General features: G+C 57.2%; 1 protein-coding gene across 1 annotated transcript; it reads right to left on the bottom strand.

Annotated features, from left to right (window-relative positions):
• Nucleotides 1-977: 977 nt before the first annotated feature.
• Nucleotides 978-19,366, bottom strand: Onecut3 (one cut homeobox 3). Its single transcript, XM_048340850.1, has 2 exons — nucleotides 18,175-19,366; nucleotides 978-1,270 (listed from the first exon to the last, which is right to left on the bottom strand). Exons 1-2 carry the CDS (start codon nucleotides 19,364-19,366, stop codon nucleotides 978-980), a joined length of 1,485 nt encoding a protein of 494 aa, XP_048196807.1.
• Between the last annotated feature and the right edge of the window lie 257 nt (nucleotides 19,367-19,623).

The raw sequence follows: 19,623 nt of genomic DNA on the forward strand, positions 1-19,623 counted from the left end.
AGCATCAAACTCGAGGTTCACCCCTCCAGTTCCTCTCTGGGTGGGGCCCAGGTCTGCCACCCCACGAGGGGGTGATGGATTGCAGAAAAGTCAGAGCACCCCCATGTCCTGGGGGAGGTGGGGCTGGTGCTTTGGGTGAGCGCCAGCAGCCCCGTCTGGGAATCTGGCGTCCAATTCTGGTTCCTGCGTGGTGGTTTGGGGGGTTTTTTGGTGTTTTTGTTTTTTTTTTTTTCCCTGTGTGGCATTTATCAAGGTGCGGAAAGTTAAAGTGAACTCAACCAGGGGTGCTGGGGGTGTTGGGAAGGGGAAGTTTCTGGAATTTACCCGCATGTTGGCGCTGCCACCCCGTGGGGTCTGGGGTGGGGGGCGGGAAGGGCACAGGCCCCAGGCCCCCTCCCCAGGCTTTAAGGCAGGCAGTTGTTGGCACAAAGTATCCTGGCATCCAGGCCGCGGGGGTGGGCGGCTGGGGTCTGGGCTGTGGACAAGGCCTTCCTGCCAGTGGAGGGGGTGGCTTGGAGGGGGGGGGATGAGGATCCAGCTTGACAGGGCTTTGGCCACGTGGGGGGGGGGCGCTGAGTTCTTGGGGCACAGGAGGGAGGGAAGGAGGGAGGGAGGGAGGGGAGCAGGAAGGCAGGGAGGGCCTGGGCCTGGAAGGAGGGTTCATCTTCATCACGCTTTAAATACCCGGTTTATGTCTAGTATGTGCTTCTTGACCCGCTTCGGGGAGGACACACAGGGAGCCCGGGTTTTCCTCCAGGCCCCTGTGTGTCCCCAATGGAGAGGGGGCTGGGGACACCCCGTTCTGTCCTGTCCCTGCCCCCCCCCCGGAGTGGGGTGGCGTGGGGCTTTCTTTTGGGGTGGTGAATGGGAAAGGGGTTCTTTGTGCCTGGTTGGGGGGGGGGCAGGTGTGCGATCCCCTCCCGGGGGTTGGGGGAAGGAAGTGGGGGGGCCGGCTGGCCACTGGGGCTCAGCCCTGCTCAGGCCTTGGAGAAGGTGGCGGTGGCACTGGCCGGGCCCCCGGGGGTGGCGCCCGGCTCCTCAGCCCAGCGGTTCATGCAGCGGCGCCGGGCATTCATGAAGAAGTTGCTGACAGTGTTGAGCTCCAGGCCGAGCTGCTGGGAGATGGTGACCTGCATCTCCTTGGACGGCCGCTTGTTCTCCTTGAAGATGGCGATGAGCGTGCGGCGCTGCAGGTCCGTGAACACTAGCCGCTGCTTCTTGGGCTGCAGCGCGCGCTCCTTCTGCTGCTCCTGCTCCTTGCGCTTGCAGGCTGCGGAGCGGTGGCGTGGGGACGGGTGCAGAGGGAGGGAGGGAGGGAGGGAGGGAGGGAAGGGAACAGGTGGAGAGGGAGAGAAGGAGGAACAGGGACCCAGGCAGACGGGGAAGGGGAGTCACAGCGAGAGGGACCAGCAGGCAGGGATTGGGGACAGGTGGGGAGGGAGGGAGGGACCCAGGCCCAGCAGGACAGTGGGGGGGGGGCAGAGACCCAGGGACAAACAGAGGCCCGGACACACAGGACAGGGAGGGGCAGTCAAAGATGGGAAACAGGGTCAGGTGGGGAGAGAGAGACAGGGAGGAACAGGGTTCAAGGATAGGGACCCAGGGCCAGGAGAAATGGACCCGCAGGCAGGGAAGGAGGGACCACCCCCCAACCCAGACAGACACACAGAAATAAAGAGTGGTGGGGTCCGCGGAAGGGAGGCGGAGACAGAGGGAAGTGGGGTAGAAAGGAGACAAAGGGACATAGTATGAGTACAACTCCAAGTACAGCCACCAGACCCCCTCCTCCACATGGTGCCCCTCCCCTACCTCTTACCCCCACCACGGGGAAGGGTTCCCCACTCCCAACCCCAAAGCCTGTGGAAAATGGCTTCCCCTCCCTCCTTCCCTCTGGAAGCTTGGATCTGGGGGACGTTGGGAGGACACAAGGAAGGCATAACTCCCTGGGCACGACTCATTTTCCTTGGGGTACACCTGTAGACCCTAGCCACCAGGTTCCTGCAAGGCCAAGGCTCTTGGGGAGGGGGGGTCTGAGGCCCTCTCCCCCTTCAACCTGGCCTCTCTCCAACACCCAGAGCCTGAAGATGCAAAGAATGGGGCTCAGAGAGGGAGAAGGGGCCCCTGCCCCAGAAGCCAGGGATGTTGGAGGCATCGGTTGGAACTTGAGCAGAATCTCAATTTGGTTGTAATCCAAGGCCCTCGGGAGGCTGAGATCTGAGGATCGAAGTCCAAAGCCAGCCTTGGCAGAAGCGTCCCTGAGACTCTTCACTCCCAAAAAGTCAGAAGTGGAGGGAGTGCCAGCCTTTCGTGTAAAAAGCCAAGTGGCAGCAAGCACGGGGGTGGGGGGGTGGGGGGGGTGCTGCGTTCAAGCTCCAGGACTGGCCAAAAATAAAACCCCCCAAAACAAAATACACCTCACTTTGGAGAGACAGGATGACCTGTCACACGTCCTCAAAGGCCTCACCCACTGCTGGGTACCCCTAAGTGTGGGGGTGCCCACTGTCCCCACTGTGAGCCTCTCCTTCATGGAAGCCCAGTGGGATTCTGGGGCAGCACAGTGAGCTTGCTTTTCCTTTGGTTCCAGAACAGTCAGGACCAGATGGCAAGATAGATCAATGTCCACGGATGTCTGCAAAAATAAATGAATGTTCCCTGGGCCTTGTTACTCATTCCTTGAGGCCGGGCTTTGCCCACAGAGAGTGTGAACTGACATGTCACCTTCCTCCGGGGATGCTCAGAGGTTCTAATTGGCTGCCTTGGGTTCTATGATTAAATAAGACAGTTGCAGGTCATTGGACATGTGTGTGTGAGAGAGAGAGAGGAGAGGGAGGGAGGGAGTCAATCTAGAAAAATATGATTTCAGAAAAAATGTATCTATGTGACAAAGCACAGTATGTTATTAAAGTGACAATTAAAGATTATGAAATGGCTCACACCTGTAATCCTAGCTATTCAAGGGGCTGAGATCTGACGATCAAAGTTCAAAGCCAGCCCAGGGGAGGAAAGTCTGTGAGGCACTCATCTCCAGTTAACCAGGAAAAAAAAAACATATATATATATATATGAAAGTGGAGGTGTGGCTCAAGTGATTAGAGTGCTAGCCTTGAATGAAAACGCTTAGGGACAGTGCCTAGGCCTTGAGTTCAAGCCCCAGTCCCAGTATACACACACACACACACACACACACACACACACACACACGGAACAACAAAGCTGGGCATGTTGGCACAGTGCTTGAGAGGCTGGAGGTGTGGTTCAAGTGGTTCAACCAGACAATGGTCAAAAGCATTAGATACCAAGATCTAGTCTCTGTCTCAGACAAAAAGAAAAGAAAGAAAGCAAGAAAGCAAAGAAAACCGAACAAAGGCAGGCACCAGGAGCTCATTCCTGCCATTTCAGCTGTGCAAGAGGCTGAGCATGGTGGTGGGGATCATTAAGGCCAGCCCTGGCAAATGGCAGGACTCCATTTTAACATAAAACGTGGAGTTTGGCAGCCCGCACCTGTCATCTCACCTAGGAATAGGAATCATAATAGGAAGATCACAGTCCAGGCCAGTTGGGAGTAAAAAGCCAGACCCTATTGTTAAAAACAAAACACTGAGGATGGGGCTCAAGTGTTAGAGCACCAGCCTAGTAAGCAAGGCCCTGAGCTCAAACTACAGAATGAAAGAAAAAAATGGAAGGAGGGGCTGGGGATATGGTCTAGTGGCAAGAGCGCTTGCCTCCTATACATGAAGTCCTGGGTTTGATTCCTCAGCACCACATATATGGAAAATGCCAGAAGTGGCATGGTGGCTGAAGTGGCTGAAGTGGTAGAGTGCTAGCCTTGAGCAAAAAGAAGCCAGAGATAGTGCTCAGGCTCTGAGTTCAAGCCCTAGGAATGGCAGGAGAAAAAAAAAAAAGGAAGGAAGGAAGGAGGAAAGGAAGGAACGAAGGAAGGGAAGGAAGGAAAGAATGGAGGGAGGGAACAAGAGAGAAAAAGGAGGAAGGAAAGGAAGGAAGGAGAAAAGAAAGAAAAGGGAGGGAGGGAGAAGGGAGGGAGAAAGGAGAAAGGTGGGGAGAGGAAGAGGACAATGGGCAGAAACATCAGGCCCTATCTCAGCCTTGCACCTCTTTAGGACTGGCCCACACAGTGAAGGCTGCAGGGAGGCACCCCATTTTTGAAAGGGATCACAGCCTCAAGCAGCCAGTTTTCCAGAAGAGAATTTGAAAGCCAAGCCAGACTTTTAAGTTCCATTGAAGACCCTCCTTGGACACCTGTTGTAAAGTTCAAGTTTCTTTTTTTCTGTGCCTGAACTGGGGCTTGAACTCACTGGGCGCTTTGGCTCAAGGCTGGTGCTCTACTTGAGCCACACCTCCACTTGTTTTCTTTTTCCTAGTTAAGGGAGCGAAGTGTCTCACTGACTTTCCTGCCCCAGCCCAGCTTGGAATGGGGATGCTCAGATCTCAGCCACTGGCGCCCTGCCTTTCAGTCTTGATAATAACAGTTCCCTAAGGAATGAGGCTTCAACTTAATTTACACAGAGAAGGTGAGCCACTGGCCCACGAGTGCCCAGCTGGTGGCAAGGCGGAAGCCAATGCACTCACCCAGCCCAGGCGGCTGTGGTCTCCCCAGTCTCTAACGGGGACCCCAAAGGCAGAGGCTGGGGGGAGGGGCCAGGCCCAAGCCAGAGTCGGAAAGCAAAACTTCGGCTTGATGTGGTTTTTTTTTTGCTGTTGTTGAAGGCAGCAGAAAGAGGCCGGGCCGCGCCCCCTTGCCTGCGTTCAATCTAATTACAGCTGCTTCCAGCCAGGATCGATCCTGTTCCAGTTGGAGCTGTTTACCAGGAGCAGCTTTTGTCATCGGCCCATCCCCCATGGCCTCCGCAGAGATGGGGGGGTGAGGCTGCCCCGTGCTGGGCACCCAGGGGCCACCCCTCCACTTCCATGCGCGTGGCAGCCAGCTGGGAGAGCCGGGGGCCAGGATATCCTATCACCATCACCATCACAATCACGGGACCCCCACGGGACCCCCACGGGACCCCCACAGGACCCCATGGGACAGATGACCTGCAAGCCGCCTGCCTCACCCCCCAGCTCCATTCTCTTCCAGCCATCCCATTCTCCTCCTGCTCCACCCTCCTCCATCCTCCTCCTCCGCCTTCTCCACCCTCCTCTCTTCCTCCTCCACCAAACCTTCACCTGCTCCTCTACCCTCCTCTCTCAACCCTCCTCCTCCACCCCTTCCTCCACCAACACCTCCAGTTCCATCGCCTCCCACCAACCAGCCTACCCTCAATCACCCCCTCCTGCATCTGCTGCGAAGCCTCCGCCCCTCCTCTTCCTCCTCTCCCTTCTCCACCGTAGTCTTCAGCTCCCTCTCCTCCATCCTGTCCTCTTCCACCACCCCTTCTTTGATCTCTTCCTCCTCTACCCCCTCTACCACGGGCATCAACTCCGCTCCACTCACCGCCAGAGCCCGGCCCACTCTACTCTCTGTCCTCCTCCCTCCTCCCCTCCGCCACCTCCATTGCCTCTGGCAAACGCATCCTCCCTCCTGGGGCTCCCCCTTTCTTCACCTTGGCCGGGGCTATTCCTCCATCCCCACCCACACTAATGGGCCCCACACGAATGGGTCCACCCCAGGTCCCCCTCCTATGTGTTGGGCGGTGGGGTGGCCTTGCAGGGTTGTTGCAATGGGAAGGGGGTCCACAGACTTAAGGGCAAGTCACTCCTCTTGTACACCCAGTCCAGCCCCAGGGCCTTTGCACAGGCATAAGTATCCCCCCTTTTCTTCTCTCTACCTGTTTCACTTATGACAACGAGGCCGCTCTGAACAGGGTCTCCAGGGAGCAATTCACTCCTCCTTCCCTCCTTCCTTCCTTCCCCACTGTCAGATGGCTTAGATAGCTCACGCCTGTCACCCTAGTTTCTCAGGAGGCTGAGATCTGAGACTCATCGTTCAGAGCCAGCCCTAGCAGAAAATCCCGTGAGACTTATCTCCTACAAAGCAACAGAAAGTCAGAAGTGGAGCTGTGGCTCAAGTGGTAGAGCCCTGCGTGAAAAGGCCAGGACATCTGGCTGGGTGAGGGACGTTAACAGCGTTGTCCTGCAGTTCTTGCTGGTTCCGGCAGAGGGCGCCCATCGTTGCCCCAGTTCTGAAAAAGAACTATTGAGCTGTGTGCATAGGGGGTGGGAGCAAGGGGAGGCAAATGTGGTGTGGGGTGGGGTGGGGTGCCTCCTAAGGCCAAGATATCCTTCACACTTGTGGACTTGCCTCCAAGTTCTGCCTTTCTAGAAAGTGGCTGGTGTCATCACACTTCCCAGCCAGGGGTGATGAGATCAGCTGCTTTTGGGATTATTCTAGAACCTGGTTTCCCCAACTAGAAGAAGGTCCTAATTGTCCCCTGCTTTGCTGCACTGTGGACAAGAAATCCTAAGTGAATCAGGAGACAGTGGCTCACGACTTTAACCCTAGCTACCCAGGAGGCTGAGATCTGAGGATCGTGGTTCAAAACCAGCCCAGGAAGGAAAGTTGGTGAGATTCTTATCTCCACTAAACTACCACAAAAGCCAGAAGTGGAGCTGTGGCTCCAGTGGTAGAGTGCTAGCCTTGACCAAAAGAAGCTCAGGGACAGCGCCCAAGCCCTGAGTTCAATCCCAGTACTGGCACCAAAAAAAAAAAAAAAAAAAAAAAGGAAAGATTGGGGAGGCTGGATCTTGAGTAAAGTGAGGCTAGAATGGGTTTCCTCAGCTTCTGTCTGGGGGTTTGGGGGAGATACTGGGCTCTGTCAGAGCAGAAGCCAAGTCTTGTCATCTTTCCTAGGATCTTCCCAAGGAGCAGAGTATAGAAAACTGAAAATTAGCTTATGATATTGAGAAGTGGAAGTGTGGTTCAAATGGTAGCGCACCAGCCTTGAGCATAAGAGCTGAGCAAGAGCGTGAAGCCCTGAGTTCAAGCCCCAGTACCTGCTTGTGTGCGCGCGCATGCACGCACGCGTGTGCACACACACACACAGTGATGAGTGGAGTACTAGATTGCCCTAGCCTGAGAACTTCTATACTTCCCAAAGGCTTACTGCAATGGTCCCACCTCCAAGAAGTCCTTCCCCTCACTCCCTACAGATGACCCTGAGGTCCTGTCATCCAGCATAGAATGGTCTACAAGGGGTTGTCCAAGGACTAGCAAGCTCCCCCCACCTTACTCCTTGTGGGGGGTGGTAGTGATATTAAGAGGGAGGTCTCAGCCCAAACTTAGATCCTGCTGAGGTAATCAATTTCCTGGAGGGCTGAGCAGGACATTGGGAACCCCCCCAGACCAGCCTCTGTGGAGTGCATAACTCAGGCATTGATTGATCTATTGATCTGCGGGGTGGGGTGGAGGGAGCTAGCATTCAGAGGCAGGAGGGGGAGGGGAGACAAGACCCTCAGTGGCTCAGCCAGATTCCTGCTTGTAGCCAGATCTGGGAGCCACCTGTTCACTGTTGTCCTGCTGTAGATGATCACTTGAAAGACACTGGCGCCTCCTCCTCACCCCCCTTCTCCCATCTCAGCCGCCCCTCTCCCCTGAAGCCGTGAGTGCAGCGAGGCTCGAAACTGGGGTGCCTCCCCGTGGGTCAGTGGGTGCCTCTGCACACACCTGACGTGGGCTGTGTGCGATACGGGCCAACCTGGAGGACCTCCAGGAGCTCCAGACATATGCAAATGCACAGGGCTGTCACTGGGGGCGCGCTGTCCAGCACAGTCCAGCCCAGCCACAGGGTGGGAGACGCCTGTGGCCCTCAGGAAAGTCTGTGGGGACCAGAGTGGCTGTGACCTGGAGCGAGGGCCAGCGGACCCCGGGGTGACTGGCGTTGATCTGCAGCTGGGCGTGGGAGCTGCACCGGGGAGCCCTTGGTACAGAGATTCAGCATTGCAGAACAGACCTGCAGGGAGTGGGAGGGGAGAGGACTCAGCGGGGGCGTGGCTCGGAGGGGGCGTGGTCATGGGCGTGGCTCCAGGGCAAGTGGCCTCTGCTGTCACCCAAGGCGGCACTGAGGTTCCTGGTTTATCAGGTGGCTCCGCGGGGGCGTGGCTCCTGGGCCTGCACTGACCTCAGGTTCCTGGTTTATCAGGTGGAACAGTGACCCGTGACCCGGGTGTCCTCATCTGTGGGAAAAGGTGATGGCCCCACTGCGCAGGGGCCATGAGGATATGACAGGAGCTGTGAATGAGTGCAGAGCAGGGCCTGGCCCAGCATTTGTTTGTTCATCCACTCACTCCTTTATTCACTCACTTGCTCATTAATCCAGGCACTCATTCATTGCCTCACTCATTCATTCACCCAGGCACTTGTTCATTCCTTCCTTCCCTCATTCATCCACTCAGGCATTCATTCACTCTATAACTCATTCACCCACTCAACCACTCATTCATTTACTCCTTCCTTTAACTCGCTATACACTCATTCCTTCGTTGAACCACTCATTCACTCGACGAATCATTTGTTCACTCACTCTCTCACTCATTCACCATCTGTTCGGCAATTTCCAGGCACTACTGTGCAAGGGTCAGGTCAGAAGCAGGCCCAGCTCTGAGAAACTGATGAGAGACCGGTAGATCAGGAGACCACATTCATGCTCCGGGGACACTGGGGGAGGGTCAGAAAGGCCCAGAGTAGAGGACAAGGTCAGGCTGACACAACTAGTAGTGGCCAAGGCCAAGACAGCAACAGGAATCAGCTGGGTGTAAGTGGCCAGCCAAGAGCTGCAGGATTCTCAGAGGTGGACTAAGAAATGATCCCAAGGCCAGGGGCTGGTGGCTCACATGGCATCCTAGCTACTCAGGAGGCTGAGCTCTGAGGTTCTTGGTTCAAAGCCAGCCTGAGCAGCAAAGTCAGTTATCCCTAGTGAACCAGCAAGAAGCCAGAAATGGAGCTGTGGCTCAAGTGGTAAGTGCCAACTGTAAACCAAAAAGCAAAGCGAGAGTGCAAGGCCCAGTGTCAGCACACACCAGTAAAAAATGGCCCCAAGGTGTTACTGTCCTCCCTCCTTGTGTCCCACACCAACTGAGCATCAACCCCAACCACCCCCAGCCAATGCCCACATGTGCCCTGTGTGCTTGTGCTCCCGGATGTGTCTACTTGCACAAGACAGGAGAGGGAACAGGAGGGTAGTGAGCTGCCTCTCCCCCTGACCACCAGGGTCCCCTTCCTGTGCTCCCTCCAGCTTGAGCCCCCCTCACCAGACTGGGCTTCATGGAGCAGACAATTCAATACGCAGCCTGGTCTCCGGCTGGGATGATGACCAGTTTCCTTGGCAACACATTCTGCCCCAGCCACCAGCTGCTAGAGACCAGAATGTGGGGAACACTACCCCCACCCCATGCCTTGTCCTGCCAGGCTGAATTGCTCTGAGTATCTCTCCTAGCCAGAAAGGGTGAGTAACTTGGCCAAGGTCACACAGCATTGTGGGGGTGGGGGTGGGGGATATTCTGATTCTCTTAGTATCAACCCAATACCCTAGATCAGTCAGAAATGGGGGTCCATAGTGACTAGAGTATGGTATCTTTTCCAGCAAGGAGAGCCATGCCAAGCCATTGTTCCTAGTCCTTTCTCCTGCCCTCTCTCTACCTGGACTGCCCACATCTTCCCAGGAGCCCAGCCTCCTACCTCTCTCGGGCCTCCATTCCCCCCTCCCTCCTCTCTCTCCAGAGCAACCTGGCAGTAGGGATTTCAATGACTGAACTCTCAAATTAGTTCTGAGTCTTTCAAGGGCTTATCTGGGAGGTTCCACCCCCACCTGGGCCTGCCTCTCCCTGGGGGCCCCTTCTAGGGGGCTGGACTGTTGAAGGGGTAGAGGCAGGGGGTGCCCAGGGCAGCTCAGGCTCCACATTCAACCACAGAGACACCCCCCCCATCATGAGCCCTTCCACAGGGCAAACTGACTACACCCCCCCCACACACACACCCTACACACAGCTTTGATTTAAAAAAAGAAAAAAGACATTCACACAAGACCCAGCAGACAGTTGGAAATGAATTAGAAAAAGATGACAGAAAAGAAACCAGCGATAAGAAAAACAAGGACCAAAAGGCCAACTCAGAAAACGGGGCGTGTGTGACAAAACATTTCAATTATTAGGGAATTAATCCACAGATAAAGTCAGGTCCCGGAAGTGGAAGTATTCATGGTAACTGCCCCCACCCCCACCCTGTGACCACAAACGTTTCCCAACAGTCCAAATATGGGCTGTGCCGGTTGTGGTTAAATAATGAATAGAATAAGTACAGAGTAGAATACTAGACAGCCAGCAAAACAGACCCCGTGGTCTCTTCCCTAAAGTGAATCCCTGGGCATGAAAAGCAGGTGACACCCACATAATGGGAAGCTCTTTTCTCATGGTATTGAGGTTCAAACTTGGGGCACCTATTCAGTGCACAGGCGCTACCACTTGGAGCCACATTCCAGCCCTTCATTTAATTTTGAAAGAAAGAAAGAAAGAAAGAAAGTTGGTTTTCAGCTGAAGATGGTCTCTGGAGGAGAAAAGGAGAAGCATTTGTTTAGCAAAAAAGGAAGAAATGAAGCCTTGCTCCTAGTCCATTTAAATTTGGAAGTGTTCACTATTTAAAATACTATGGGAGCCAGGTGTGGTAGCATATACCTGTAATCTCAGCATTCTAGTGCCTCAGATCTCCAAGTCTAGACCAGCCTGGGATACAAAATGAAGCTCTCTCTCTCTCTCTCTCTCTCTCTCTCTCTCTCTCTCTCTCTCTCTCTCTCTCTCTCACACACACACACACACACACACACACAATTATGTAGAATACTTTTAAAGATCCAGTGGAGGGTCTCCCACTAGTGGTTTACTACTGTAATCCTCGTTACTTGGCAAGCTGAGATCAGGAGGACCAAGGTGCCAGGCCAGCCCAAGGAGGGGAAAAAAAAAAGTTTTCTGCCTCTCTTCTCAACCCATACTGGGGCCAGTGCCCGTCATCCAAGTTATTACGGCAAATAAAGAAACAAAAAAGAGGATAGATTCACACCAGTCTGGGCAATAAGTGAGACCCTATGTCAAAAAGAAGCATTGAAGATATAAAATAAAACAAAAATGTTCCAGGCTAGGTCTGAGGCTCATCATTGGAGCACCTGCCTAGCAGGCAGAGGTCCTTTGTGCAAGAGCTGATGAGAGAAAACAAGAGGTGAAGGAAGAGAACAGAAATGTCTGTGCTCACACAGAGAGGGTGCTTCAACTCAGGGGTGTACACGGTGGGGAGGGACTGGGGCCCCAAAGACTGTGTGTGTGCTGCGGGGTGAGGGCGAGAGAGAGCTGCATCTCCTTTCCAGCTGGTGGGGGACCCTGAGGCTGGGGACCTGTTGTGCCTGCGGCAGGAAGTTGAGTGAGTGACCGGTGTTGGGGTTTCCAGGGCTCCCCACACTGGTGGATGACTGACAAGCAGAATGTGAAGGTTGCAGCCTGACTTGGTAACTTCCCCAGCACTGCAGGGTGATATTGGCTAGTAGGGAAACTGAGGCACAGACATTCCCTCCCCCTCCCTCTCCAGCAGTGGTCTTGTGTGTGGGCCAGGGCACTCAGAAATACAAGGGTCCCTTGCTGGTTGTATATCTCCTGGGCAGGCATGGCTCTCTCCCCTACCCCATCAGGGCTAGGGCAGAAGGTAGGGGCAGCCCCTCCTCCTTGGCACAGCTGGGGGAGGGAAAGGGACCACCCCCAGCCTCAGCAGCTGAACTCAGGAGAGAAGGAGTGTGTGTGTGTGTGTGTGTGTGTGTGTGTGTGTGTGTGTGTTTCAGATGCCCCAGGGCCTCTGTGAGGTCTGGAAGGTTCCACAGCCACCTGTAAGGACAGCTGGGGCAAGGGGAAGCCTACTGTGAACCAGTGCCTGTGACCTGTGCAATTTTCTCCAGCTCCTAATCCTGGTCTTTGTTTTCTGTGCCAGAACTCACGACCTGGGTGCTGTCTTCAAGATCTTTCACTTTCAAGGCGGGTGCTCTACCAGTTGAGCCACAGCTCTGCTCGCAGCTTTTTGGTGGTTCATTGGAGAAAAGAGGTTCTGTGATTTTTTTTTTCTGCCTTGGCTGGCTTCAAACCAGGATCCTCACATCTCAACCTCCTGAATAGCTAGGACCACAGGTGTGCGCCACCACTCCCTGGCAGGTCCTTTTTGTTCCTCAATGGGTCTTTACAGCAAGACTCACACACAGGCATGCTTACTTGGTAAGAGAGGAAACTGAGGCTGAAGGTGTCCCAGCTAGCCCAAGGTCCTGGGGTCTTCCCCTTACATCTCGCCCACACCTAACTCAGCCCCCAGCCCACTTCGTGCTGCTGGTCTGTATTGATTAGGGCCTATATTTAATTAAATCCTCCATTCAAAGCAGCTTGAGCCCTTCTGGTTACACAGGGCTGCTTGCTGGCTCATACAAAGAGTCTGAGAGGGATCAGGCCTCAGTCCCGTAGCCTGGACTCAACTTGTCTCACCTCCCAACCTTTTTGTCTCCACATCCTCCCCGGTCCCTTCAGGAGGGTGGAAAGTTGGGGAGTTATTGCATGGTAAGCTGGCAGCACCGGCAGGGTGAAGTGGCAAGCTGCAAAGTGGCTGTAAAAAGCTTAGCTCAAGGAGGAGAGAGCAGCCAGGGAAGAGAGGAGATCCGAGAGGCCCGCGTGGAGGAGGAGGCTGGGGAGAGAGGAGACTTGGCTCAGACTACAGTGGTGATGGTTGATGGGAAAGAAGGAGGGCAAAGAGAGATTTAAGGAGAATAGATGGACCTTCATTCAGTCCAGAATTGTAGTCTACAGGGACCTGAGAGAAAAGGAGCTGAATGCCAGCACCCACAGCCACCCCACCTTCACCCGGGGGCTTTTCAGGGATGTGGGGAGTTCATGCCTGTCTCTGAGGAAATCACCTCAATGGATCTGAGGTCTGCTGCCAGGGTCTGGTGCTGGCTCCCCGTCCCGTGGGTGGTTGGTGTGGTGAGTGGAAGATTTGCCCTGAAAAACAGGGCATGGGGATCCTGATACAAAGAAGGGGGAAGGAGGAAACCTGGAGCTCTCCCACCACAAAGGGGGCAAAGCAGTCACCCTCTGGGGAAGTCCGAGGGCCCACGCCAGCTCACAGCCCCTAAAAAGCGCTGAGATGGGAACGGAGGGCCATCCACCCATCCACTGGAGGTAACCTTGACTAGATTACAAACTATAATGCGATGTGCCTGCCCTTCCTCCCCTGCCCAGCCCGGAGCCTCCCACCCAGCTATAGTTCTGGTTCTCAATGCCGTGAAGGGCTCTCTGTGCCAGCCTTCATTCCCACAGTGCCACCTGCTGTCCCCACACATCTGCAGGAGATTAGGGAAACTGAGTGCCAGGCTCAGCTCTCAGCGCCACTATCACACCTCCTTCACACGCCCTTCGCTTTCTTGGGCTCTGCTTGCTCATCTGTGAAGTGGGCACCATGACTGCATCCAGTGTAAAGGATCATTCCAGAAGCCCAGAAGCCGAGCACCTGTGGCTCGCACCTGAAATCCTAGCTACCAAGGAGGATGAGATCTGGGGATCGTGATTCAAATCAGCCTGGGCGGGAAAAGTGCCCAGAAGACTCTTATCTCCAATGAACCAGCAAAACTCAGAGGATGGAGGTGTTGATTCATCTCAGGGTTTACCAGCCTCTCCTCCCTCAGCGGGGACTTACTTCCATGCACAGGAGGGAGCCACGCTCCGAGCCTCCACCTGGGTTTAAGAGGGAGGGAGGGAGTTTTGAGGAGACGCCGGCTCTCTGGGCACCTTGCGCTCACAGCCTTGGACATGATGCCCACCTGCCAGTGTTATGAAGCTTCTGTGGCTCCCAGCTCTGTTCCTTTCAGGTCTGTGGCGCTCTCTGCCCAGATGTGTCACCCAGGTGAGGTCCAGGCTTTCTAGTACCCCCACCCCATCTCATCATTCACTCCTATCTGCTGTTAGGCTGGGACACTTTCCTGCTGTGGGTGGGTGGTAAGATTTTCCCCAAAAGGCACCAGGACCCGGTGTCAGTGGCCCATGCCTGTAATCCTATGATTCAGGAGGTTGAGATTCTGAGGATCATGATTCAAAGCCAACGTGGGCTTTAGAAACCTCCGAGTGACTCTTATCTCCAATGAACCAGCAAAAAACCAGAGGTAGAGCTGTGACTCAAGTGGTAGAGTGTTTTGCCTTGAGCAAATTTTGCTAAGGTACACCAACCAGATTCTGAGTTCAAGCCCCTGTACTGGCACACACACACACACACACACACACACACACACACACACACACACACACACACCACACAGAGCCAGGGAGGGGTCCTTTAAGAGAGAGGGGGCCACAGTACTTGTTCCCTCAAAGGAGACTCCTAGATCTCCTAGATAGGTCTTCAGCTAACTGTACTCTGCATTTCTCTCTTCTCGCCACCCCCCACCCCATTCTGGATGGAGGGACAGAGTGGGGTGTGAGGGATCTATCGCAGTCCTGAGAGGCACCCAGCTCTCAGCAGCTCTCTCTACCCTCTAGGTGGGCCATTACCAAGCTGGTGCCTCCAGCATTTCTTTCCAGAAACCGCTCTGGTTTTTGTCCTGAGGATGGTTTGATTCGTTCCATATTGGGGCTGAGAATCCCATCGGTGCTGGGCTCCTCCCTGCCTCAGTTTCCCCCATATTGGATCCCAAGAGACTTCTGGGTTCCTACTTTTCCCCACTCAGCGAGGATGAGGAAGGCGAGATGAAGGTGCTTTATTATGTCAACAGCCTCCCTCTGATTATTTTATTATTTTTAATGCATATTTTTCTGATCAGCTACAAAAAATACTTTTCCTCCACAGTTGCAATTTAAACAATATTTGAAGACGGCCAGCGCTATCGACCCAGCCACGGTGGTGATGAATTAGAGACGGTAATTCGAATTCATCGACCGCCCCTCCCCCAGCCATCTCCCATAATCACAGTTTGAGGAACCGCTGGGGTGGGGGGCCTCTGCAAGAGGATTCTGGGGCAGCAGGGGGTGTGATGCCCCTATCCTGGTAGGAACAGGGTGGGAGCTTCAAGACTGTCCTCTCCTAGACTAAAAGGGCCCAGGATCACCAAATAGTACCGTCAAGCACACATTTTACAGATGGACAAACTGAGGCATACTGACTATGAACTCAAACTAGAAATCTTGCAGGGTTTCTTGGTGGAACAAAGCAACCACTTGGTCGTCTCTTGCAGCCCTTACCCCAGCTGCAATCCTGAGGACAGAGATGGCCACTGTGTCTCCAGGTCTGGGGGCCCAGGAGATGGGCGGGAGAAGAGCTATCTCGCCAGCCTGAGCTCCTCCAGCGCCCTGATCTACCTGATCTAACTCCGTGTGCTGACTGCAGTCTGTCTCTCTTTTCCTGGTCTTTGTCTCCCGTCTTTTTTGTCTTTCCCCGAGTCCTTTCTGTTTTGGTTTCTTTTTTCTTTTCCCATCTCTTTCTTTTTCCCTCTGTACTCCCCCCCCCCACCACTCCCCGTCTCCAGTTCCCAGTCTGCCCCCTTCCTCCTCTCTCAGTCCCTTCTCCCGGTGGGACACAGGAAGCCTCCTGGGGACCTTGGCCGAAGCCACCAGGGCGCACGGCGACGGGCGCGGTGGGTAGCTTCGCCGGCCGGGCTGGGTGTGCAGATTTCGCTGGGCGCGGGTTGAGGACGCAGGGAAGGACGAGACCTCTCCGGGGGAGCTGGCTCTGGGAGCCCTGCCTCTGGGGGCCCCCGATGGTCGTCGTGCCGCGCGGTGTGGGCCGCGGGGACCCGCCCGCCGCCTCCCCTAAACGCCTCGATTTGCCGCCACTTAATCGCTTTTTATCTGCGCAGCGACCGGAACTAAAGGCCTCCGCCTGCCCGAACCTTAAATTACCCCGCAGCCTTCGCAGCAGCCTGCGACCACGTCTGACATCCCCGGCTGGCCGAGGGTCCCAGGTCAACTGGGGTGCGGAGGGAGCCAAAAATGAGGGCCGCAAACACCAGAAGGGTGGTCCTGGTTTCGTGATCTCCGCTCTGCCAGAGCCTTGGTTGACGTGAAGACTGCCGGGGGTGGGGCGCCCTGCGCTCACCTCCAGCCACCCAGGGGACCCGGGGTCCCGGCTACTCCTACTCCTGTTTCCAAAACAAGAAGATAGCCCCAGAGAGGGGAGACGGCTCCCCATCCATCGCAGTAAAAGTTAGGAAGGCAATGTCAAGAGTAAATCCGCCTCAGGTGCCCGATCTGTAACTACACCTGAGCAGAAAGTGGAGCCCTGAGTGAGACCCGATGGCCACAGGCTCCACCCCCAACTTCTCACCTGGCCTGTGGCTTGTCCTTGGGACTCTGTGGGCAATCTTCAGCTGGGCCGCTCACATGTGCCATTCAAAGACCACTAACAGGTCGATCTTAGGTATGTAAATTGATGGTGAGGTAGGTGAAGGCTGGCATCCCTTCCGTATGTGCTGGAGAGGTGACCCGGGGCAGTGGGCAGGGCTGTGTGGTGACAGGTCCCTGGTGGGATCTGCTGTCTGTCTCCCCAGCTCACCCACGAGGCACAGGGCAGCCCAGGCTGTGTGTTGGCATGCCTGGGCATTCCGTGGTGAGGTCGATGAAGTCCCCGATGTGAATGTGTCTCGGGGAACAGAACCCAGCCATCCAGCACTTACAGGAAGCTGTCTGAGTGCCAGTGGTTATTTCTAACATGTTCCAACCACATCCTTGGGGATTTAGTTACCTGCCACATTTGAAAGACAATTACTCCCAGGTCCAAAGTGGAGAATCTAGGACTCCTATAGGAGGTCCAGCTAGATAGACCCTGGCTCTGTAGAAGAGGGAAACTGAGGTCCATCAGCTCCAGGAGGTTTGTCCAGTGAGCCTGGCATATGGAGGGAAAGGAAACAGCTTGCTGGAAGTTGGGGCGGGGGGGGGGGGGAGCTGTCACAACTCAGGACAACTCAGTCCCCATACTCCACTCCTCTCCTCAGCCTCTCTGTTGGCAGGAATAGGGGTACAGTAAATCTCTCCCGTCTTCCTTGCTGGCCCAGCCTGCGCCCCCCCTCGCTCTTGTGTGTGGAGAAACCGATCGATTTGGAAGCTGCTATTGTCCCTGTGGCTGGGTGCACAGCCCCCTCCCCAACACAGCCAGGGAAAACACTCCTGGAGACACCCACCCCCACAAACACACAGAATGAGAGTCCTGGAGGAGGCTTCCTAGCTGGGAGGGGGGGGGGGGACTTGTAGTCCCAGCTGTTGCCTATGAGGGGGGAGGGAGCAGATCCCCAGGGGAGGGAGCTACCTGAGTGAGAAAGAGAGAGGCAAAGAGAGGGATAGAGACAAGGAAGAATAAGAAAACCAGAGAGCAGTGGAAAAATAGATCCCGTTTGTCCTGACGGACACAAGTCGAATCCAGAGAGAAAAACCTAAAAAGCTAGGCGGACAGCCACATCCAAACCAGAGGCACACGTAGGCGAGCTGCCAAGCCCGGCTGTGAAGGCCTCCGGCGGGCCGCAAGCCGAGGGTCCCCGGGGTCGCCCCTCCCCCCCCGCCCGTTCTCGGGTGACCTTTGCCAGCGGCCGGAGGGGTGGGGAGGTAGGGACTATCGATCGCTGGGGCCCAGCTACAAAGAACGGCGGCGAGAGCTGGAGGGCTGAGCTCGGCCCTGCCTGAGCTGCTGAGGAGGATTCAGCGCCGGCGCACCAACCGGGTGGGCTGGGGCTGAGGGGTCCCTGCTCAGGATGGTTTAGATATAGAGGGGAGTAGTACCCCAATCTGATAGCAGAGCCTTGTCCGAGACACAGCACCCCCTTGCCCAAGGGGCGCGCGCGCGTACACACACACACACACACACACACACCCCACATATACACATACACAATGATCATCCTGAGCTCGGCTTCACAGAAAGGGCCTAGACCCTTTCCTCGCAGGACAAAAGGGACGAGGGACCCCTACTGGTTCCCAAGGGGGCAGGGGCGGCGACATGTTGGAGGGAGAGACATGGTCCAATTCCTTTTTTTCTTTCCTCTTTTGACGACGGTACCAATAGACTGGGACGCAGATCTTGATCTAGCCTTCTCCGAAGGGGCTTAGGCTAACTGGGCGTACCACCGTTCGATCGGGGCTCGGGGAGGTTGCCCGGGTGCTCGGCGCCGCCCTGCTCGGCGCTGGGGAGCCCCGCGCCGGCGATCGGGGGCCGGGAAGTGAGCGGCGCGCTCCTACCTGCCAGGCGCAGCGCCGACATGCGCTGGAACTCGGGTTCTTGCAGCCACTTCCACATCCTGCGGAAAGTCTCCCGGCCCGACTTGAGCTTGCTCCACGGCTTGGGGTTGCGCAGCAGGTCGGAGAGCGTGCCCTGCGAGCGGCACAGGATGCGTTGCGCGAAGATGGCCTGCGGGATGCTGTAGCGCTTCAGCTCCGCGGTGATGCGCTGCGCCACCTCTTTGGTGTTGATCTCCTCGGCTGCCCCACCGGCTCCCGGGCCGCCTGGGCCGCCGCCACCACCGCCCGGGCCGCCGCCACCCGAGTGGGGCCCGTGCGCCCCGGCCGCCGCCAGCCCGCCCAGCGGCGCCAGCAAGCCCGCGGCGCCCCCGGCGCCCGCCCCGCCGGCCCCGGCCCCGCTGCCTCCTCCCGGCAGCCCTCGGGCCAGCGCGTCCTCCGCTCGCCCCAGCAGCGCGGCGTGCGGCTCGAAGGCGGCGGGCGGCAGCAGCTTGTCCCCCGCCAGGTGGCTCGGCGCCCCGTAGGCGGCCAGCGGCGGCGGCGGCGGCGGCGGCGGCTGCGGGGCGCTGTGCAGCGCGGGCGGCAGCGCGTTGGGCAGTGGCGATAGTGGAGACCCCATGGCGGGCAGCTCCTTGCCGTAGGGCCCGTAAAGGTGGCCCACGGAGGCCAGCGCCGCGCGCTCGTCGCGCATGAGGGTGAAGCTGCCGCTCACGCTGGCCGCCAGGCGCTGCGGCGGGGGCGGCGGGGGCGGCGCGGCCGCGGGGTGCGGGTGCGCGTGGGGATGGCCACCGTGCGCCCCGGCCACCGCTGCGGCTGCCGCGTGCTGATGGAACTTGTCAGCCACGGCCGCGAGTGGCGGCAGGTGCTGCAGGGGCGTGAGCGTCGTGTAGGTGCCACCCAGGCCCGGCGCCTCGCAGGCCATGCCCATGGCCGGGTGCAGCGGGCCCGCCAGCTCCCCGCGAAAGTCAGCCCCGCCGCCCGCGCCGCCCGCGCCGCCCGCGCCCCCGGCGCCTCCGCCCCCGCCCCCGCCGTCCAGTAAGCTCGCCATGCCCGCCACCAGGCCCGGGCGACCCGGTGCCACCAGGCTTCGGTGTGGTGCCGCCGCGGAGCGCGCGTGGCCCGGGCTCAGCAGCTCGCCGGCTTGCGCGTGGGCCACGCCGTGCAGCCCCCCCAGGCTCTCCAGGCTCAGCTCCATGCTGGGTCGCCGCGCGCGCACGCGGGGGGTCTTCCCCCCCACTCGCCGCTCCGGCCGCCCGCCCGCGACGCGCGATGCTTGGCGGCGGCCCCGCGCGCTCAAGGCAGCCGCATGGCCCCCGCCCCGCTCCCCGGTGGCTGCGCGCGAGGCTGCCTGGCTGCGCGGCGCACAGCCCCGGCCCGGCTGCGAGCGCGGCCACCAAGCTGTGGCGGGGGAGCGGCCGGCGGCGCCCGGACCCGGGTCTGACGTCAGCGCCC

The sequence above is a fragment of the Perognathus longimembris genome, chromosome 3 (genome assembly GCF_023159225.1).
Source record: "Perognathus longimembris pacificus isolate PPM17 chromosome 3, ASM2315922v1, whole genome shotgun sequence".
Taxonomy (NCBI): domain Eukaryota; kingdom Metazoa; phylum Chordata; class Mammalia; order Rodentia; family Heteromyidae; genus Perognathus; species Perognathus longimembris.

Coding starts and splice junctions, on each gene's coding strand:
- Onecut3 (XM_048340850.1), bottom strand. CDS start 19,366: ATGGAGCTGAGCCTGGAGAGCCTGGGGGGGCTGCACGGCGTGGCCCAC. Junction 1,271..18,174: donor GTCGGCGCTGCGCCTGGCAG/GTAGGAGCGCGC, acceptor ACCGCTCCGCAG/CCTGCAAGCGCAAGGAGCAG.